Genomic DNA, 19,151 nt, shown 5'->3' with positions numbered 1-19,151 from the left:
CCGTCCCCACCTGGGCTACAGCTATACCTCTTCTCTACGCAACCTTACCCTTGATCATTCCCCATCAGGCCTGCCACTCCCCCCTCACTACCATTTTGTGTCCCATGTTGTTCCCTTGTCCCTGTGTTTATTAACACCACTTCCTTACCCTCACCCTCCCCCACTCGGAACTGTCTGTCCTATTGTTTTTCCTCCAGATAGTTCATCCAGCCTGTCCTATTCAGACAGACCTGTGGAGTCACTAACATGCAAGAAAACAAGACAGAGGAAAACAAAGCAACAGTATACAACCAGACAACAAAACAACAAAAACAAACCACTGACAAAGAACAGAACAAAACAGTTCACAAGAGAAAAGCTTGTAGTTAGTTCAGGGATCATTTGCTGGCCCTTAGGAGCATTTTCCAGTCCAGTCTGTTGGGGCACCACGCCCTGGCCCCAAAGTCCACTTTCAGCATTCCCTGGGGACCTTGCCACTCCATTCCCTTGCTGTTCAGCTGCACTCCCCCAGTGCTTTGCCTTGGTGTGGTGGGATCAGGTCAGGTGCAATTCCCACACTGTGTCTCCGGTGCTGTCCCCTGTATCGCCCTTAGTCATTGAGGGCCATCATGTCTCATAGTAGGGCCAGCCATGTTGTTCTCTCTGTGGACTGGCTGCTCTACTCAGGAACATCATCCTCACGGCCTCGTGGGCCAGGCTGTGTTCCACTGTTTCCTCCTGCCCTTCATCTACTCCCGTGTGCTCTGATCAGATATGTCCATCTCCCGGAGCTGCAGAATCAATGTCATCCTTTGAAACAAATTCTTTTCGGGGGAGGGGCAGGAATCCACTTAATTTTTGATGCTGGGGCCAGCCTCCTAGACCTCTCCACTGGTTCCCTACTCCACGCCGGGATATTGCATATTTCATTTTTCATTGCATATTTCATTTTTAGCATCATTACATACAGAGAAATTATTAGATAGAAACACACTTACCTAGAGCTGGGGTCCAACTGGTAAACTGTGATCACAGTATAGAGAGAGATAAACTGTATGTTAATCTATATACACCTGCTACCTGAGTTTAAGTCCGTGACACGTACTCAGGAACAATTCAGCAGTACCATGCATACTTACCTGCAGGAAGTAGTCCACTGAAAATTATTTTTAACATGCTAGAAAATGTTGCTGGTCTTGAAATATTTGGGGAAATTTATTGCCAAGCATATGTAATATAGGAGTGATTTACAATTTTGAGAAGGATTTTAATTTTGGATTGTTTTAAAAATTGGTCCATGAACTTTTAGATACCTCCTAAATAGAAGGCCTCTTTTGCCTAGGTACCATCTCCAGTCTCAGAACCTGAAGAAGAAAATGATCCGGATGGCCCCTGTGCTTTCAGAAGGCGGGCAGGATGCCAGTATTACGCTGTAAGAACTTATTATGATGTTTTTGTAAACTTGAATTAACAGGTAACACATGTAAAGATGATTTAGACTTGACCTAAAAGCAAGAAGTTCCATCAGATATTGCTTATTAATACCCTCTGAATACAGGAGCCCCCAGGGTTTACCAATCAGATTTACCAATCTGATTAATTCCACTTAGCTGCTAACTAGAAGGTTGGAGATTGGAAGAAAGGCCAGGTGATCTGTGTAAAAACCAGCTATTTAAGTTTAACTATAACGTTCACGGTGGCTGAAAAGTGTTCAATATATCATTGCTAAAACTAAGCCCCGGATTAGTAGTTACTGAAACGTATTATGCATCAAGTCCATCTTGTACATGCATTCCCAGTAAGTTATCAAGCAGAAAGTTAACTTTAAAATTTTTAAAATTTTTATTAAATTCTTTCATGGCAATATTTTGCCTAATAATCATGTATTCATTTTTTGTTTTTGTTTGTTTTGTTTTGCACACTTAGAACTTGCTTTATGCTATTAAGTCCAGTTTTGGTGGAACATTATACCAAGGAGTGACCCTCACTTTCAAATGCTCAGGGTAACTATAGAGTAATGAGGCTGGCTTTCATAATGTGACTTGTGGAGACTGTTTGTCGTATTGCATTCTGGTAAACATACACTGATAACTGAATCGCGCGCGCGCGCGTGTGTGTGTGTGTGTGTGTGTGAGAGAGAGAGAGAGAGAGAGAGAGAGAGAGAGAGAGAGAGAGAGAGAGAGAGAGAGGAGAAAGACTGTAGAAATAGTGGGAAGCTGGGTGTGCGTTTTGCTAAGTGAAGAGGGAAGGGGACATAAAGGGGGAAGGGGACAAAGGTAGCAAGACACAGAAGAGAATGATGGAAAGGAACGGGAGGGCAAGGAGATGGGCTATAAGTTCCTTTCAAAGGAAGCTTCAGTTGGACCCAGGCATGCTTGACGTCCAATTTTTAGTTGCAGAAAAATTTCTTCTGTTTTATCCTAATAGGAAGCCTAGAAATTACTGACTTTACTACCTCTCTACTCTTACACGTACCTATTAAGAACTGTATTACTCTTTAAAGATCTATTTATTGTAAAATACTTCAGTTGGGTTGTCTTAGTGAATGAATTTTTGGTTTGATTTTGAAAGAACTTATAAACTAAATTCCAGTTTTACATTTAGATTTTAATTGTTCAAATGCTCCAGTTACTTTTTTTCATATTAAGATTTACCTTTTCTTCATTTCAGATTTCATCGATAATTTTGTTTATTAGTTTTTTTCCTCTTTTTCTTTTGCAGCCTCGTTTGGACCAAGCTAGCCATTCAAGTGAGACTTCAGAACTGTCAGACGGGGATAAGCTGAGGTACAGGCACTGCCTTACAACGCTTACAGCCCCGAGAAGATGCATAGGGTTTGCAAGGAGACGAATTGGCAGAGGTGGCAGGTGAATTATTTATTTTGAACTGGGTTTTGTTTGCAATCTAAAAGGGGATGAATAGAGCCAGTGTTGGTAAAATTAGTTCCCTTAATATTTGGTTTTATGTTGTGTTTTTCCAGAGTAATAATGGACCGAATATCCACAGAACATGACCCAGTCCTGAAACAGATAGACCCTGAAATGCTGAATGGTTTTTCAAGCTCTTCCCAAACTGTAGACTTTTCTTCTAATTTCTCTCGGACCAATGCTTCCAATAAACCTTGTGAAAATAGACTGTCCCTTTCTGAAATATTACGCAATATCAGATCATGTCGACTACAGTGTTTCCAGCCCAGACTACTAAATTTACAGGACAATGATAGTGAAGAATGTACCTCAAGAAAGCCAGGGCAGACTGTGAACAGTAAAAGAGTTTCGGCAGCATCTGTAGCTTTGTTGAACACCAGCAAGAATGGCATATCAGGTAGGCCTCCACTTTGTTAAGAGTATATATATCCTGCTATTCTCTTCTCATTTCCGTATCTGCTACATACAATCTCAGGGGATATAGTGAAGGTTTATTTTTCTAACTTAAGAAATAAAACTCTATTAATTATTTTTCACATTTTAACGTACCTGTCCCCGTATCTATAAAACCAAGAACATGGAGTTTGAATGTGTACGAGGGGCTTCCCTCCCACCAAAAAAAAACAAAACTGGAATGCTTTCCCCCAAAAGTTATGTGTTTTAATTTTTGTACAAAACAACCATATCTCCTTTAAAGTACTCTCCGTTACACTTAATACATTTTAAATCCTCAGTTCTATTCTTGGAAACATTTTCAAATTCATGTTTGGATGGCTGATAGCACCTCCCTCATTTTTTTCTTCACCTCTTCCACGTTGTCAAATCGCTGACCTTTCATGTCCCTCTCCATCTGCAGAAACCACAGCAAGGTCAGGTGTGTGGGGCAAGAGAGGCATGCTGATTTTTGCCCAAACCTGGGTCACTGAGAGAGCTGCATGAGCAGGTGCATTGTCGTGGCAAAACCAGCCCCCATCTGCCCCAAAGCAGGCCTTTTTTGTCGCAGTGCTATGCAGTCTTTATAGAACCTGTAAACAGGAGTGACCTGGTGAACAAACGCCAAGTGCACTATGCGCTGTCAGTTTTCATCCATTTGGGAAGTTGACAGGCATCCTGAACGAGGTTTTGTCATCAATCGACATTTCACCTTTTTTGAAATGAGAAAACCACTCCTACACTTGAGTTTCCCCCATAGTGTTTTCCTTGTAAGCTGTGTACAATTTCACAGCCACACTCTGCCCTCTTAAATTGACCATCACAAAAAAAAACAAGGTTCGAGCAAAACTGCTTTTACGAAAAATTCACTGCGACCAGAGAGAATGTTCCCAGGTGACGCCACTGGGAGCAGACTCAGCACCTTGCTTGATGCTGAATGTATACTACAAAAGCTCTGCTCCATCCCGTACAGTTCCAGTTTGGGGGCAGGTACCCCCTCGTATGCCTGGTATAGTGAATTTGGAGGCAGAATGGGTAAGGGGTTCCCGATGGACAAGCTGGCTATATTCTGCCTTCAGGTGTCATACCACTATACTGTTTGCTTTTAGTAAAGATACTGTTTCATTTATGTGTGTTACCTTTGCTTAAATGTAAGAGTTCCTCCTTGAGAGAATCACTGAAAACTCCTGAAAATGAATTTTTTTTTAAAGAAGGCTTACTATGAAGAGATGTAACTTTTGTCTATAGTCTCTAGTTGAAATCAAAGATGTTTTTCCATTTTAAGAGACAATATACACATTAATTTAATATTTTTATGGTATGTACATTTATAAATAATGTATAATATCTATAGAATCTAAAGTGTAATTTCCTATCTGACTTCTGTGACTATTCTTCCCTTTTTGATTTGTACAAATATTTATAATTTATAAATATCCTTGTACACATTGTATATAATGCATGGTATTAAGAAACAAAAATAACATGTCATGTGACTTATACTGTCTAAATGATTTCTTTCTGTAAATGTATGTATTTTCTAAATTATGTCCTGAGTGGTGCATTTTAGTATGTGAAATAATATTAAACTGATTGAAAGTGATTTTAAATCATTTTAGCTTGAAATTTGGTCTCAATAGTGTTCAGTCTTTCTTAGTTACTGAACTGCTTATTTTCAAACTTGACTTAGACGTTTGTTTAAAGGTTGTAAAGGAAAATTGAATTTGTTTGAATGATTAAAAGTTGGCAAATCATTTTGCCAAATTAAGTTGGTTAATTTTCTCCTAAACGAGCGTTAGGTAAGGAAAATGGCATCCATTATGTAAAAATTCATGAGTCTCTGAAGTTTAATGAGCTATTGAAGCTGAAATGGATAAACACCTAGATCAAAGTGGAAGATTCATAGAAATCGAAAGATAGTAGGAAGTTGACAAATATTAGGTCAAGTGATTTTTAGCCAACTTCAATAAATTATTTCAGTTGGTGAAATGAACTAGAATTCCTATACCAAACAGTGTTACTCAAAGTCGTTTTGTACAGACAGTTATACAATGAATCAGAAAGTCAATCACCATTAGATTTGTGTGATTAGCATGCTTTTCATCTCTACCAATGTATGTACCATACCAAAAAATCATTTTGATATATTCCTGCTCATCTTGTTCATGGCCAGATATTTGCAGCTTTCTACTATAAAATTCTAATAAATTATTTTTGAGATGATGTTCTTACATTAACGTTGTTCTATTCCAGAATCTGTGCTGTGTGTGTGTGTGTTCTCAGGACTTCGTATCTTTGGGCATAGCTTAACGTAACCTAAAGGAGAGCCCTCGGGTGGCTCAGCGGTTCAGCGCTCGGTGGCTTATCTCAGGCTGGCAGTGGGAACCCACGCAGCGCCTTCATGGCAGAGAGACCTGGTGATCTGCTTCCCAGCACACCCAGGAGACAGTCCTACTCCGACACATGGGCTCCCACGAACACAAAGATGTAGCTTAGATATTGCCATGCAATTCAGCGGTAGAAGGCCGTATAGCTATTGATTTATTATCAAGAATTACATGTTCAGTTTTAAGTATCCATTATTTCATTTATGCCTTTTACATCACTTCCTTAAGTTTGGGTTAACCTTATGTGGGTTCAGTTACAGTTCAGTACTGAGAAATTTCTATCAGCTACCTGAAGAGAAGGATTTAGGTGTTTTTAGAAGTTGTATTTTTACATTTGATGAGCACAAACAAAATAATGAAACCCTTGTATGTATCGCTTTCTCTTACTTTATATTTTCGTCCACTTTAGTTTTTAGCCTTCTGCTCATTCTTAGTGACCTTGAAGACATGAAAGTACGTGTTTCATTAGGAGTCAATACCGACCATAGACTTTTTTTTTTTTAATCAACAAAGCAGACCACCAAGGTAGACAAACTACAGGTAATTACTTTTCCACTCACAGCTAGGAAATTAGTAATATGCAACAAAGGAAGAGTTTAATTTTTTTAAAAAGAAAAACATACTATATTTAATAATATTTATATCACTATTATGTCTTCTCAACTGAGGGTGCATGGGGACTCCAGTTTGAAGACTTTGGAATTTCGTGTGTGATGATAAGGTTAATATTATCAAATCATAATCTGTATCCTAAATACCTGATTATTTTTTATATTGTGAATATTTTTATGCCAACTGACAAGAAGGCTAACATTGAAATGTGTGTTCCTTGGTACTAGAATAACTCCAGCTAAAGATTTTTCATCTTAAGATGCTTTATTAACTTTTAAGTAACATAGAGGTGCTTTCTTAATTCAAAAACTATTCAGTGTATAGAAGCAAGTCAGAAAGAGAGTGTGGAACATAGCAAGTGACTAAGGAACATTAATTTCATGCCTAATTACTTAGGATCTGTTCTATGAACATTACTGTGCTGTGTTTCAAAGTTTCATAAATACTATTCCTTACCTTCAGAGAGTTTGTATCACATGGGAAATATCACATACATGGACGATAAAGTGCTTAGTCACTTGAAAATGACTATTTGTTCTTTGAGGTACTGAGACCACACTCAGTAGCACCGAGCAGATTTCCTGCAGGACAGGGCAGAGCTGCTTTACAGTGTCCGAGAATAGTAACTCTAGGAGCAGAAAGTCTCATCTTTCCTCCTAGGAGCAGCTGGTGGGTTTGAAGTACTGACCCCGTACTTGGCAACCTAATGCTTAACTCACTGTATGACTCAAAACTCAAAAAAAATAGGTTTTACATCCCAAAATAGCCTCCCTTGTTCAGATGTGAAGGACCAGAATTATTTACATTTATCTTTGTTTTTGCGTAATAGCTGTACATTAATGTTTGGTGTCTTTTTCTTTTCTGACTCAATATACGGCATAAATACCAATACTTTGACAGATTCCAAATATCTTGGAATTGCCAATTTATAAATTTAAAATATTAATATTTTATAGAGCTTTTTTTTTTAGAGACCTTCGGGTTTTTTTTAATGTCCCGATTTCCTCTTCCTATTTCTTATTAAGCTGCAATAAAATGTTTACAAGCATAAAAGTTTTGTGATAGACAGCACTGTGCTGCACCAACCAGCCTATGGTACTCACACTTATTCTAGGCTCAGGGTTGCTGTTAAATGTGAGGAATGGATTCAGACTTCAGGATCTATTTACTTGCTAAAGAATACAATAATGAAATCTCAGTTGTAACTCTTGAGCTAGATGTTGGACGTTTAAATAGATCGCTAGTCCATTCTTACTATCTTCATATCTTATTTTCTTCATTTCCCCACTTCCTCAGGTTCCCAGTTTATTCTTCAGTCTGTCTTTACCTGTGAGAGTACAACATCATAGGCTTTCGGTAATCCTGGATAGACAGTGCCAGTTTTAAAGCATTCGATTTTTCTTCATAGTAATTGCAGTGGTTTATGTGAACTTTGATCTGACTCTCAATGCTTTGAAATCCAACTAGTAATTGGATCGTAAATCCCCCGAATAACAGAGCCCCTTATCTGTGCCTGAAAACAAATTTGCGTTGACTCCCCTTTGCCTCATTCGGCACGTATGGTAAAATTCCTGGGCAGAAGAAGTGCTGCATAGTATGTTCAAGTATGTTCATTGTGAGATTAAGATAGCCACATTTGGTGTTCTTCACTGAACTGAACACCTGGTTTGGGCCTGCATTTCTCTAATTGGAAGAATTACCAAGAATACTTGACTCAAGAATACCTGAGGGGCGAAGTTTCAGAAACAGTGCCCTTACTGCACGAGTGTAAACCACGTATTTGGTGGGTGACTGTCAGAAGAGAGAGGTCAACTCAAGGCAGACTAGGAGGGCCAGCCTATCTGAATGCTGAAAATGAAGTGAAGCACCTTTGGAAACAGGATTAGCATTCTAAGGGATGGTATTCTAAGGGTATATAGATTTTTCTCAAGAAAAAAAGAATGATTGATAAACCGAAGGATAGGTAATGAGCTGGGTACAGAAAGATTATAGGCCTTAGGGAAATGAAAATCAGATTTTTTTATAAGCTTTATATTTTAAGATGCAATTATGTTACTAGTGTTTAGAATGATGTAATTGGAGTACATGAAAGACAAAATTTTAAATTGCTTACTAAGGAATAGGGATACTTCACTTGAAAAGTGAAATATTACCACCTTGATAAGACAGCCAGACTTACAGATAGGACTTGCAAGCGTTTAAATATTTATTCTTGTCATTTTCAAAATACTGGCTCTAACATTTTCCATGTATGTCCCTATAGCAGAATGGGGGAGGCCCTTGGTGTTGCAAATAGTCAGACCCCTCCACTGCTTTCCAGGAAGGCCGCCAGCAGATGTCTTGGAGGCACATCTGCAGAGACAGGCCCCGGTCTACCTGCACAAGCTCCGCCATTAGAAACCCTGTGGATCTCTACTCTGACACACACCCGGGGTCGGCAAGAGCCAGAGTCGATGGGACAGCGAGTAGTTTTGGTACCTCACACAGAACTGAGCCCCAGCCTCTGCTTAATTCCTAAACAAATGTGTTCCTGCTGCCACTGAGCTTTGCCTGGTAGGAATGAATGCTTGCCCTCAATGAAAAGTTATTGAAGAAATAAATCTCATGAGTGTAGTGCTGTAACTTAGGAGTCCTGGTGGCTTAGTGGTTACAAGTTAAGTCTGTGATCCAAAAAGGTTTGAAGTTCGAGAACCCAAGCTGCTCCTGGGAGAAAGAGCTTTCTACTCCTTTTAATAGTTAAACAGCCTCGGAAACTCAGGGGCAAATCTAACCTGTCTTACAGGGCCTCTGTCAGTCAGCATGGACTCAGTGGCAGTGGGTTTGGTTTTATTATTTTATGACAGGAAAAGTAATTAGCAGATGTGTTGCTTTCCACCTGATTCCTACCAACTAGTAAGTCAGCCCTGAGGCTGTCAGTTAAAATGTTGATGTCCATGCCGTGAAAATTGTAAGTTCTTGCCCCTTTTCTGTCATTCTAGGACAGTGAAAGGAGTCCAAAGGGGCTTTCATGTTTTTGTGTTACAAGTACTGTCTGCTGTTTTTGTCTAAAGAGTTGGAGTGATTCTAAACCTTGTTCGACACCATTCTGGCACAGACACAGCAGCTTATTTCAAGTACAGGCCACCTTATTAAAGTAGAGAAAGCGCTAGATGTCAAGAAGGGAGAGTTCCTATTTGGAACGGGGTGGGGGGTGAGGGAGAGAGAAAATGAATGTAATTTCTCAAAGCATATCCATTTTATAAAATTATGTTTCTATCATTGATATGCTACCAAGAGTGAGATTTGTGGCAAGCTTTCTGGTGTCAAAATCAGCCAGCATTAGGGTGAGAAATGGTGGCTCATTGGTTGTAATTAATTTGAGTTAAATCTGGGACAGACTTGTAGAATTCTGTGGGGAAATGAATGGTCGTGACAAGGCGGGGCACTACTGTAGACCTGTTTTTAAACAGGCAATGTGTCAGCCCTTTTTTACGTGACAAATGATCGTGGAAGCGCATTCGCCGTGATTGGCAGCACTTTGTTGAGTACTTTGTACAGTGTCATCAACGACGGCAAATACTGGATTGCTAGGTCCCCTAGTTTCCATACTAGTTGATTCTGAACTAGGAAGACTTCATTGTCTGACTTTTTTGAAACTAAAGAGACTCTCATTCTTTTCATAGAAAGATTTATCTAACAAACGATTTTATCTAATAAACGATTTCTCATCTCTTGTCCCAAGGTTTACAAACAGCTGGATATTCATGAGCACTTCAGATATTGATTTGATTTTGAAAATTGGAAATTTAGAAGCCCCTCCCCATTTACAAATAGATCACTGACAGTGAATTGAACATATGCATAGAAAGACATTTGATTATGTTTATTAAGATAACTAATGCATACTTCACAGACACAGGGAATACCACAACTTCCCAGTGAGCGCTGTGAGAGCTCCAAGTTTTCATGATAACGTTAGGGGCCCTACATATAAAGATTATCCCTTATCTAAGTCCTAGGAGTTCCCTTAGTAAAGAAGTTATTCCATGTATAACTTGTTGTGGGTGGAAGAAGCGGCTTGAACTCACGTAGTGGTGCCACGGAAAAAAGGCCTGGCTACCTACCTCAGCAGTTACAGCCAATGAAAAGCCCGCGAAAGCAGGCCCGTGTCACATGGGCACCGTGATTCAGAATCAGCTTGACTGGTGGTGGTGCTTAAGCATAACTTGTTATGTGTCTAATTTCCCTTAAAAAAACAAACATTTTAAAAATTCTTATTTGTAGTCCTACTAAGCAGAAATCTTTGGGGGAGTCAAGTGCCCTGGGGTGATAGTATAAACTCCATTCAGTCACGTTGATCAGATTGTTCATTTGTATGTAAAGGTTGGCTCAACTTAGTGTTCCCAGTTTCCTGCAGAGCTCGTGTCAGGGGACCTCTGCATTATTTATTCCCCCTTTGTTCACTACAATTCTTGATGCCCCCACACTGCACTGTAGTAAATATTTACGGAGTGAGTAAAACATTCAGGAGGAACAGAGATCAATCAAAATATGGCAACATTACTGCATGTATCTTGTGATTTAATGTTTCCATAGCCTAACAGTGTTCTACTGTCTATGGAAATAGGTTTGTGTCTTCTAAATCACTTTATCTATCTGACCTATGTAAAGATCAGTTAATGAAGGTTTGTTTACCGTATACACTCGGTTTTGTGGTAAAATTAGGTACCATAGCTGATCTTCGGGTTGGCTTATACTCAGGTATATACAGTACATCTTTTCCACGCAAATCTGAAAGTTTTTATATCGTTGGATTTGGGGGTTATGCTTACAGTGGGTATCTGTACAACAGAGTTGCACCTTGGCAGTGTCCATACCTGTTGTTCAGTGACGGCAGTTCTCTTGCAGAATGGGTCCTTGTACTGTTCAACAGCTTCTCATGTGGAGGTGACCCCCCCACCACCAAAAATTATTTTCATTGCTACTTCATAACTGTCATTTTGCTACTGTTATGAATCGGGCCACCCCTGTGAAAGGGTCGTTCAAACCCCACCCCACCCCCAAAGAGGTCACGAACCACAGGTTGAGAACCAGTGTTTTAAAGTAATTGTTGACCTTTTGGTCTCGTGTAGAATTTTCTTTTTAATAGAATGCTTTACTGGTGGATAATATCCTTCTTTTTCTTTTTTGGCCAATCTGTTGATTTGCTAAAAAGTGGCGTGGGGTAGTTTTAGCTTGACTTTTACGTAAAAGTTTCCAATGTCTTGTTTTCATTGTAAATTTACTAACTTTTAGCATACTCTATTTGGTCGAAAGAATTTATTACATCTAACCATAACATCCTTAAGTTCATCAACATTTCTCTTGTTCTCAATGAGTATTTTTATAGATCAGACTGGCTTAAACTATGATTTATTGTTTTGCTGGATGAATATTTACGTCCTCTACTCTGACTTACAATCAGGAAAGCATATTCACTGCACTGTCATAGATGAAAACCAATAGTAAGAGTCATTTAGAGTCTTGCAGACAGTCATGTTTTCTTATTGAGGGAATATCATTTATATTAATAAATAAAAGTTTTTTCCATTGCATAATTAGCATACATGATACTTGAGAGAGAGCTCAAAAGAAACTAACTGAATAAAAGACAGAGTCCAAGGTATCGAGCTAAACAGCAAACGCTACAGATGACAACCTTTCTGTGTGCATTACTAAGGGTGTCATGGTTTTCAGGATATCATGTAAACCAATTTTGTTGAAACGTATCGTTTTTATTGGGTTCTTTACTGATGATGTATATTGTGATTGTAGTTGTGAAATAAGTTTGTATTGCATTCTGCTCAGGTTATTAAAAATACTTTTCAGATTTATTTATTTCTGAAATTAATGTCCTTTACCAGTGACAGGGGGTATCACAGAAGAGCAGTTTCAGACACATCAACAGCAGTTAGTTCAAATGCAAAGGCAGCAGCTGGCTCAGCTTCAGCAGAAACAGCAATCTCAGCATTCCTCGCAACAGACCCATCCAAAAGCACAGGTAAATCTGCCTTTTTACGTCGTGATTACGCCTCTTGCTTTGTTTCCTAGTACTTCTGTTCAATTCTGATCAAGTCGTAGAACATAACCTTGCTATTGGTACTCTTGGTTTTTAAACTATAATGTGTTTCTTTCCAATTTATTTCATTTAAGTGACTAGTGAGGGGGGGTGCACTTCCATTGAGTCAATGCCAACTCATAGTGACCCTGTGATTTCTGACATAGTAACTGGTAAAGAGAGTTGGAAGCCCCATTTTCCTCCTGAGGAACGGCCTGCAGTTTCAAACTGCTTACCTTGCGGATCACAGTGCAACATAAAATAACTGTGCCGCCTGTACAGATGTGCTTTATACAATTGATGTATGTATGAACTGTGATAAGAATTGTATGAGCCCCTAATAAATTGTTAAAATTTAAAAAAATTTAAAAAAATGACTGTGCCGCCTGGGCTCTCGGAGAAGGCCCTAGAGATCAGAACAAAACAATTTATAATTGGGAAATCTATTTGACATTTGAGGCAGCTGAAAAAGAAGTTTTACGGCACAGGTCTTAAAGCTGTTGCTCCATTTGCATTGTGGCGTTATTGCTGTCATTTGACTCTTGATGTATCCCTTCATTGGATGATCAACTTCCAGGGTACTGGTTGTGACAAGCTCGGTCACAGCTGCGCTTGGTGAGCTGTTAAGCCAGGATCTCCCCAAAGTGGTTGTGCTCATCCTCAAAGGCCGATCTCAGTTGCCAAAGCCTCAAACTCAGAGTACAAGTGTTTCTTTGTAGGGCATGCACTGACCTTGAAGACGAAGTTCAATAACCGGAAAATCTCAGTGGCTCTAAGACATATCACACACTCCTGTGGCGATTGAGTGGATCTAAGACTGGCCCACAACCTAGGACTACAGTGACCCTGTACTGTCTTAGAAACAAGGACGAATGGTCATTGGCTCTCCTCTGTCTGCTTTTTCTGAGTCTCGTGTATAGTCAGCCTAAAATGTTTCAGTCTACTGTGTGATTAGGGCAGGATTCATTTTCACATTGTGGCAAAAATGACTGTTCATCATCTCTGTGATTTCAGTTAGATCATAGTATCTAAATTGTCGGCATTCATAAGGAAAATTTATATAGCATTAAAACCCCCACAACCCCACTGCACAATGTCTCGCTCTTTCTCAGAAATAGTAGGTGCCCCGTGTTTAGTCTCTCTCATGCCAGAAATTGTTGGAGCCGTGGGTCTCTATATCTCAACACATGTAACTTTAGAATTAGAAGGCAGAAGTCTGTTAGAGCCGCCTTATTCTGTGGCATGTTCCTGATACTCCATCTTGAGCATTGAGTCTCACTTTATTAATCTTACAGGGCTCCAGCACACCTGACTGTCTGTCTAAAACACTTGACTCAGCCAGCGCCCACTTCGCTGCATCGGCAGTGGTCAGTGCACCTGTTCCGAGCCGCAGCGAGGCGGCCAAGGAGCCGACCAGTGGCCACAGCAACATAAACGGTGTTGTCCAGCCTTCAGGTAAGGTCGGGCTTTCACATGGCACTGCTGGCTTCCATGTCACTCAACGACTTGGGGTCTAGTTTTTGTGTTTTAAATACTTTTAAATTCAAAGGAAACAATGGTGTAAAAGAGGCCCACCAGTTAGTTCTCTACATTATTTCTAAGGGTTAGTGTGAGGGGAATTGCCACCGCTCCTCATGTCATCCTAGCACATTAGAAAACCCAGTGAGCTGTTCAGCACCCATCGCCATTGAAGCACCCACGCATTGCTTGGCATTGGTAAACAGATGGTCTGTTAATGAACTCGCAAAGGGATTTGCCTTTCCACCCTTAGACCTTACTAGGTAGACTTTTTGCAACGTCTTCCTCTCCAGCTATGCTATCGTTTTGAAATCCTGTCTGCTTCTTGCCACCCTCAATCCTAAAAAATTCTAGCTGTTTCTATCATCTTTCCAATACTTCTCAGATCCCAGGGTTTCCCAGTTGCTTTTAATATGCATGCGTGGTTGTCGATCCTTACTAATGCTTGTGCATCTCTAACTCTCTCATTTTTATCTACCTTCACCCTCCAAAAAGGAACTCTCACCAGGGCCTCCCTGCCTTGTTCTGCTCTCGTCCCAAGGCCCCAGCACGGAGGCAGCCGAGTGTTTGCAAGGCTATCAAAGGAGGGTCTTTGGGCAAATAACACATCAGACCTGCTCTCCAGAAGGTCTCTTGTGAGAGGCTGTAGTGTGTGAAATTAACTTATTTAATTAGACTCATAGTTCGCCCATTTATGTTCAGTGTTAATTAACAGTTCAAGGGTTTTATCCGTGCCCCATAGCATACATTGAATGCTATTTTTCTCTTTTATCAGGAACCTCTAAGCCATTGTACTCCACCAGTATGGCTTTATCATCCAACCCAGGGATCTCAGCTGTGCAGCTTGTCAGGACAGTCGGCCACACCACCACAAACCACTTAATCCCAGCATTGTGCACAAGCAGTCCTCAAACACTTCCCGTGAACAATTCCTGCCTGGCCAATGCCGTGCACCTCAGTAATGTCAGTGTTGTTTCGCCAGTCAATGTGCATATCAATACAAGGACTTCAGCACCATCGCCAACAGCCTTAAAACTTGCCACAGTTGCTGCCAGCATGGACAGAGTGCCAAAGGCTCCACCCAGCAGTGCCATCAGCAGCATCGCCAGGTGTGTGCACGGGGGGGGGGGGGGTGTTGTTCCGAGCACCGCTCCCTCCTTTCGTTCTGGCTGTTCTGTCGGAGGAAGAAGTCGTTGTGCGTTACTAAAGCAGAGGATCCGTGGACAGATATTGAAGGTCTTCTTAGTGTGAAGCTCTGTGATTTTCATCACTTGAGTTAGCTGGTAGGACGTTAGCGCCAACCAGATCTGTAAAACCATCCTATATTTAACCAGTGCATCTAAGCATCCTCTCTTAGATTTCTCTTTTGTAGCTGTTGTTTGGTGCCCTCGAACACTTTCAGACGTACAGTGACCCTCTCTGTACAATGAAGTGAAACACCACCTGGTCCTGTGCTGCCCTCACGATCCTTATGGCTGCCCCTCAATGCAGCGACTGTGGTTTCACTGGGTCAGCCCATCTCCTGGCAGGGCTTCCTGTTTACCACTGTCCCACTGCTTCTGTGGTGCAGGACATCTCAGTGGTTAGAGTTCGCACTGACTTCAGTGCTATGGTTCAGAAGTCCCTTTTCGTCAGTGTATTACACGGGAGGCCCAGTGGCAGCAGTGGGTTAACTACTGGGGGCTGGCCCTCTGCCTCCATGAGGATGTCCAGCTTGCCAACCCAGTGGAGCACTTTACTCTGTCTCTTGGGTCACTGTAGGTGAGGTCAACTGAATGGCAATAGATTCAGCATTGTGCACAAAGAATATTAAAATAATTTAATCTGTTTGTAAATTTGTATTGAGAATTTTCTGATACGAATTCTGATCGTGTATTTTGGAATGTGATTTTATCGTCTTGTTTTCTGTGATGCAAAGAGAACAGTGAATCAGAAAGGGAGGGGAAGAAGATTTGTGTATGTTGATAAGTACGTGACCTTAAAACCATAAAGGGAGGAAATTTAAGTAATATGCTCCTACTGGTTCTTCTTTTTGAGTATCATCTGTCCCGTCTATCTTGTTTAAAAAAAAAAAAAGAAGACCTTGATTATCCTGTTGGAGTTCTTATAAATAATTAAGTTTATCCTTGGCTTCTACTGAAATAACTGATAAATTTTTACCTTTCCTAAATAAATAATTACCATCGAGTGATTAGGAATTCTGAGCTGAAGAAGGCTTCCTAATTCCTGCCCTGGATTAGTACATACGTTCTTGCAAAGCACACATTTAGTCACATTTAAAATTCCTGCAAATGCTAAATATCTTCTTGTAGAGAGTGCTAATCCCAATTTTCACTCTTTGCTTTATTGCAGAGAGAACCATGAACCAGAAAGACTGGGTTTAAATGGAATAGCAGAGACGACAGTGGCCATGGAGGTGACCTAACTGCAGGCTGTGGCTGTGGCGATGGTGTGCAGGCATTCATATTCCAGCTGAGCGCAACGGCGACTCACAGCGCACGATGGACCTAAACGGACTGCAGTGTGTCGGACCTTCGATCGATATATAATGTATATTTTGTAAAATTGGGAAAATCACTACCTTGTAAAATAGTTTATTTGTATCATCAATATTATTTCTGTTACTTGAATAGTAGATATTCATCATCATGCTTTTGCACTTGAATTTGCAACTGAATGGATTTTTAAACATAATTCTTTGATGGGATCATGAGCATGAAACGGGATCCTGCATCACTTGTTTTAACTATTTATTTTGCCATGTTTACATTTTGTATCTTGTAAAACTAAATCCAACGTTGTGTCTAATACCTTAAAGATTCATAGCTAGGAAATGAAATCTTGTAATTTTTTTCTAAAGGAACTGTAAAGTTTTCACTTGGTTCATTTCGTTTCACTATTTGACTACATGGACTGTTTGGTAAGTACTTTAGGGGCATTTCACTGTCAAATATGAAGTTCACGGCAAAATAGTATTTTCTATTACTGTGCAGGGGAAAGGGATGGATCGATACATGCAAATTTAATGTAGTAACTCACTTTTCCATATATTTTGAATGTATATTTCTATTTATAATACCAGTTTATACAAAAATAATTACACAGAAAAAATGGACTAGGAAAAATTATGCATCTAGCACATTTAAGCTGTGCAGATAAAGAAAATTTTTCAAGGATTACATTTTATCTGAAGACTGCGTATTTTAACTGGCTTTAAAACCGCAACACACCACATAAAGGATATTGGACCAGCTCTGTATTGCTTTCTATCATTGCAATGCTTCTTGGAAGTCTAGCTATCGAGCCATCCCAGGTGTTGGGAGGGGGGAGGGTTGTGGCAGAATGTCTTTTCAATTTTGGAAAGTTTTCCTGTGGCGACAAGGCAAGTAACGGGTTGGAAAAAGTCTGACTGTAAGCGTTGGACACCTTCATAGTGTAGTGTTTTAGTGACTTTTTTATACGGTTCTTGTAAATTAGATACGTGTAGTGGTGTTTCAGAATGTTTGTTTATGCACTAGTTCAGACAACTTTCCCTGTTACTTGTTCTTGATGAGTGAAAACTGCAGGGAAATAAAAATACATATCAAAGCATGGACATGCTGCATATGTGTTTATTTCACCATGTGCACACAGGAGCAGTGACCACGTGAGGGGACGAGAGCGCTTCACAGCCCTGTCATGGTCACGGCGCTTTGCAAGTGGAAGGATATGGATTCTAAGCAGCTCATCTGGGGGCATTATTGGGTTTCAGATAATCCAATATAAACGACCTTTGATAGGAAAAGTTCTTAAAGCTATTTTACTGAACGAATGTAAGTAATTTGCCGCAAAACATTCATTGAACTCTCATAAATGAGCCTCATTTTATAAATAAAAGTTTAGAGTAGAATTATATTGCAAAGGGGTTTTGTCAAGAAGTCCTGGGAAATGTAAATATTTTTAATGCATACAATTAAAACCATTTCAAACTTACATAATTTTATACTTTACATTTTTATATCCGCAGTCCTGAAAGTTGTAAATTAATATGCCAGTTGAATGAATGGACCATGTTTTCTACCGAGAATGGTTTTATTTGGGTCCCAAATGTGTAAAACAGTTTATGGCCAACACCACAGGAAAAAAAAAATGAATTTCATTTCATCATTGGTTGTGACCTGATAGGACCCTTACTCGTTTCTGCCATACTACCTCTGGAGTTACTCATTGCTGATTATATAAAGGAAATAATTTTGATTTGCTATGTATTATGACTGTGTGTTCATTCTGCTTATAGTTGGATTGTATCTCCTTGCTATTAAGAACTTAAATCAACTTCCGTGCCAATTTTGAAGAAAGTTTTTTTTTAATTGAAGTAAAGCATGACATCAATTGCCTTATGTGATATAATATACATGTTTTAAATAATTTAAAATGAACTGTCTTTCTGTACAGTTTCTGGAGGTGACGGCACTCAGAAGTATCAAAGATGGGTGACTAACTTAGTCCTTTTGGTGTGGTGACTGGTCTGTAGAAGGCAGCTCCGTTACTTGGACACACACTTTTCCAGTGTTTTTCAAAAACTCCAAGAAAAGGTTTGCACCGTCCCTGCCCTAGTCAGAAGCACCATCTCTTGGTTTTCTGAGGACAGGAGCACTGGTGCTTGTAAGCCATTAAGTGTGTGTGTGTGTGTGTGTGTGTGTGTGTGTGTGTGAGAGAGAGAGAGAGAGAGAGAGAGAGATGGGGAACGAGTGTATGTGTGAGAGAGAGCGCCATTAAGTTCTCAACTCCTTGGGTAATGTATGGAGTGATGGGGAACGTGTGTGTGTGTGAGAGAGAGAGAGAGCATTAACAAGAGTAAATCAGAGTTAGAATTCATGTCTTCTTAAAAAGAACACCTCTTCCTTTCCCAGTAATGCTGGGTCATCATTATGACCAATTATGGTGACAGAGCTCAAAATATCTTAGAAGTTAGAATACATAACCTTTTGCAAAAGAACATGGGAAAAATAAAAATATGTGAAGGGTACATTGTAAAAGCACAAGTACACCAAACACATACGTAGAGGCATATTTTTTCTGTCTTTTAAAAATTGAGAATAGAGTATTTGCATCTGTGTGCTTAATTAACTATTTCACTCCCATTGGTGTGGGGGAGAAGAGGTAAAGGGGACTACCATTGCAGACAGAAATGAGTCCCTGTTACCTATTGCTGTATTTTCATGTAAGGTACACACTTCT

The 19,151-nt window shown here is 39.9% G+C and overlaps 1 protein-coding gene across 1 annotated transcript in view; it reads left to right on the top strand.

Annotated features, from left to right (window-relative positions):
* EPC2 (enhancer of polycomb 2) overlaps nucleotides 1-18,282 on the top strand; it is a 131,874-nt gene extending 113,592 nt beyond the window's left edge. Inside the window, exons 8-14 of the mRNA XM_075529824.1 lie at nucleotides 1,322-1,411; nucleotides 2,701-2,846; nucleotides 2,960-3,303; nucleotides 12,220-12,356; nucleotides 13,709-13,868; nucleotides 14,707-15,040; nucleotides 16,284-18,282. Coding sequence (XP_075385939.1) covers nucleotides 1,322-1,411; nucleotides 2,701-2,846; nucleotides 2,960-3,303; nucleotides 12,220-12,356; nucleotides 13,709-13,868; nucleotides 14,707-15,040; nucleotides 16,284-16,356 — 1,284 coding nt within the window. The 3' untranslated portion in view covers nucleotides 16,357-18,282. The remainder of the gene's footprint in view (nucleotides 1-1,321; nucleotides 1,412-2,700; nucleotides 2,847-2,959; nucleotides 3,304-12,219; nucleotides 12,357-13,708; nucleotides 13,869-14,706; nucleotides 15,041-16,283) is intronic.
* Nucleotides 18,283-19,151: the final 869 nt, after the last annotated feature.

Source organism: Tenrec ecaudatus, chromosome 13 (assembly GCF_050624435.1).
Source record: "Tenrec ecaudatus isolate mTenEca1 chromosome 13, mTenEca1.hap1, whole genome shotgun sequence".
Taxonomy (NCBI): Eukaryota; Metazoa; Chordata; class Mammalia; order Afrosoricida; family Tenrecidae; genus Tenrec; species Tenrec ecaudatus.
Note: the sequence above shows the minus strand (reverse complement) of the source record. Positions and strands in the feature narration are given on the sequence as shown.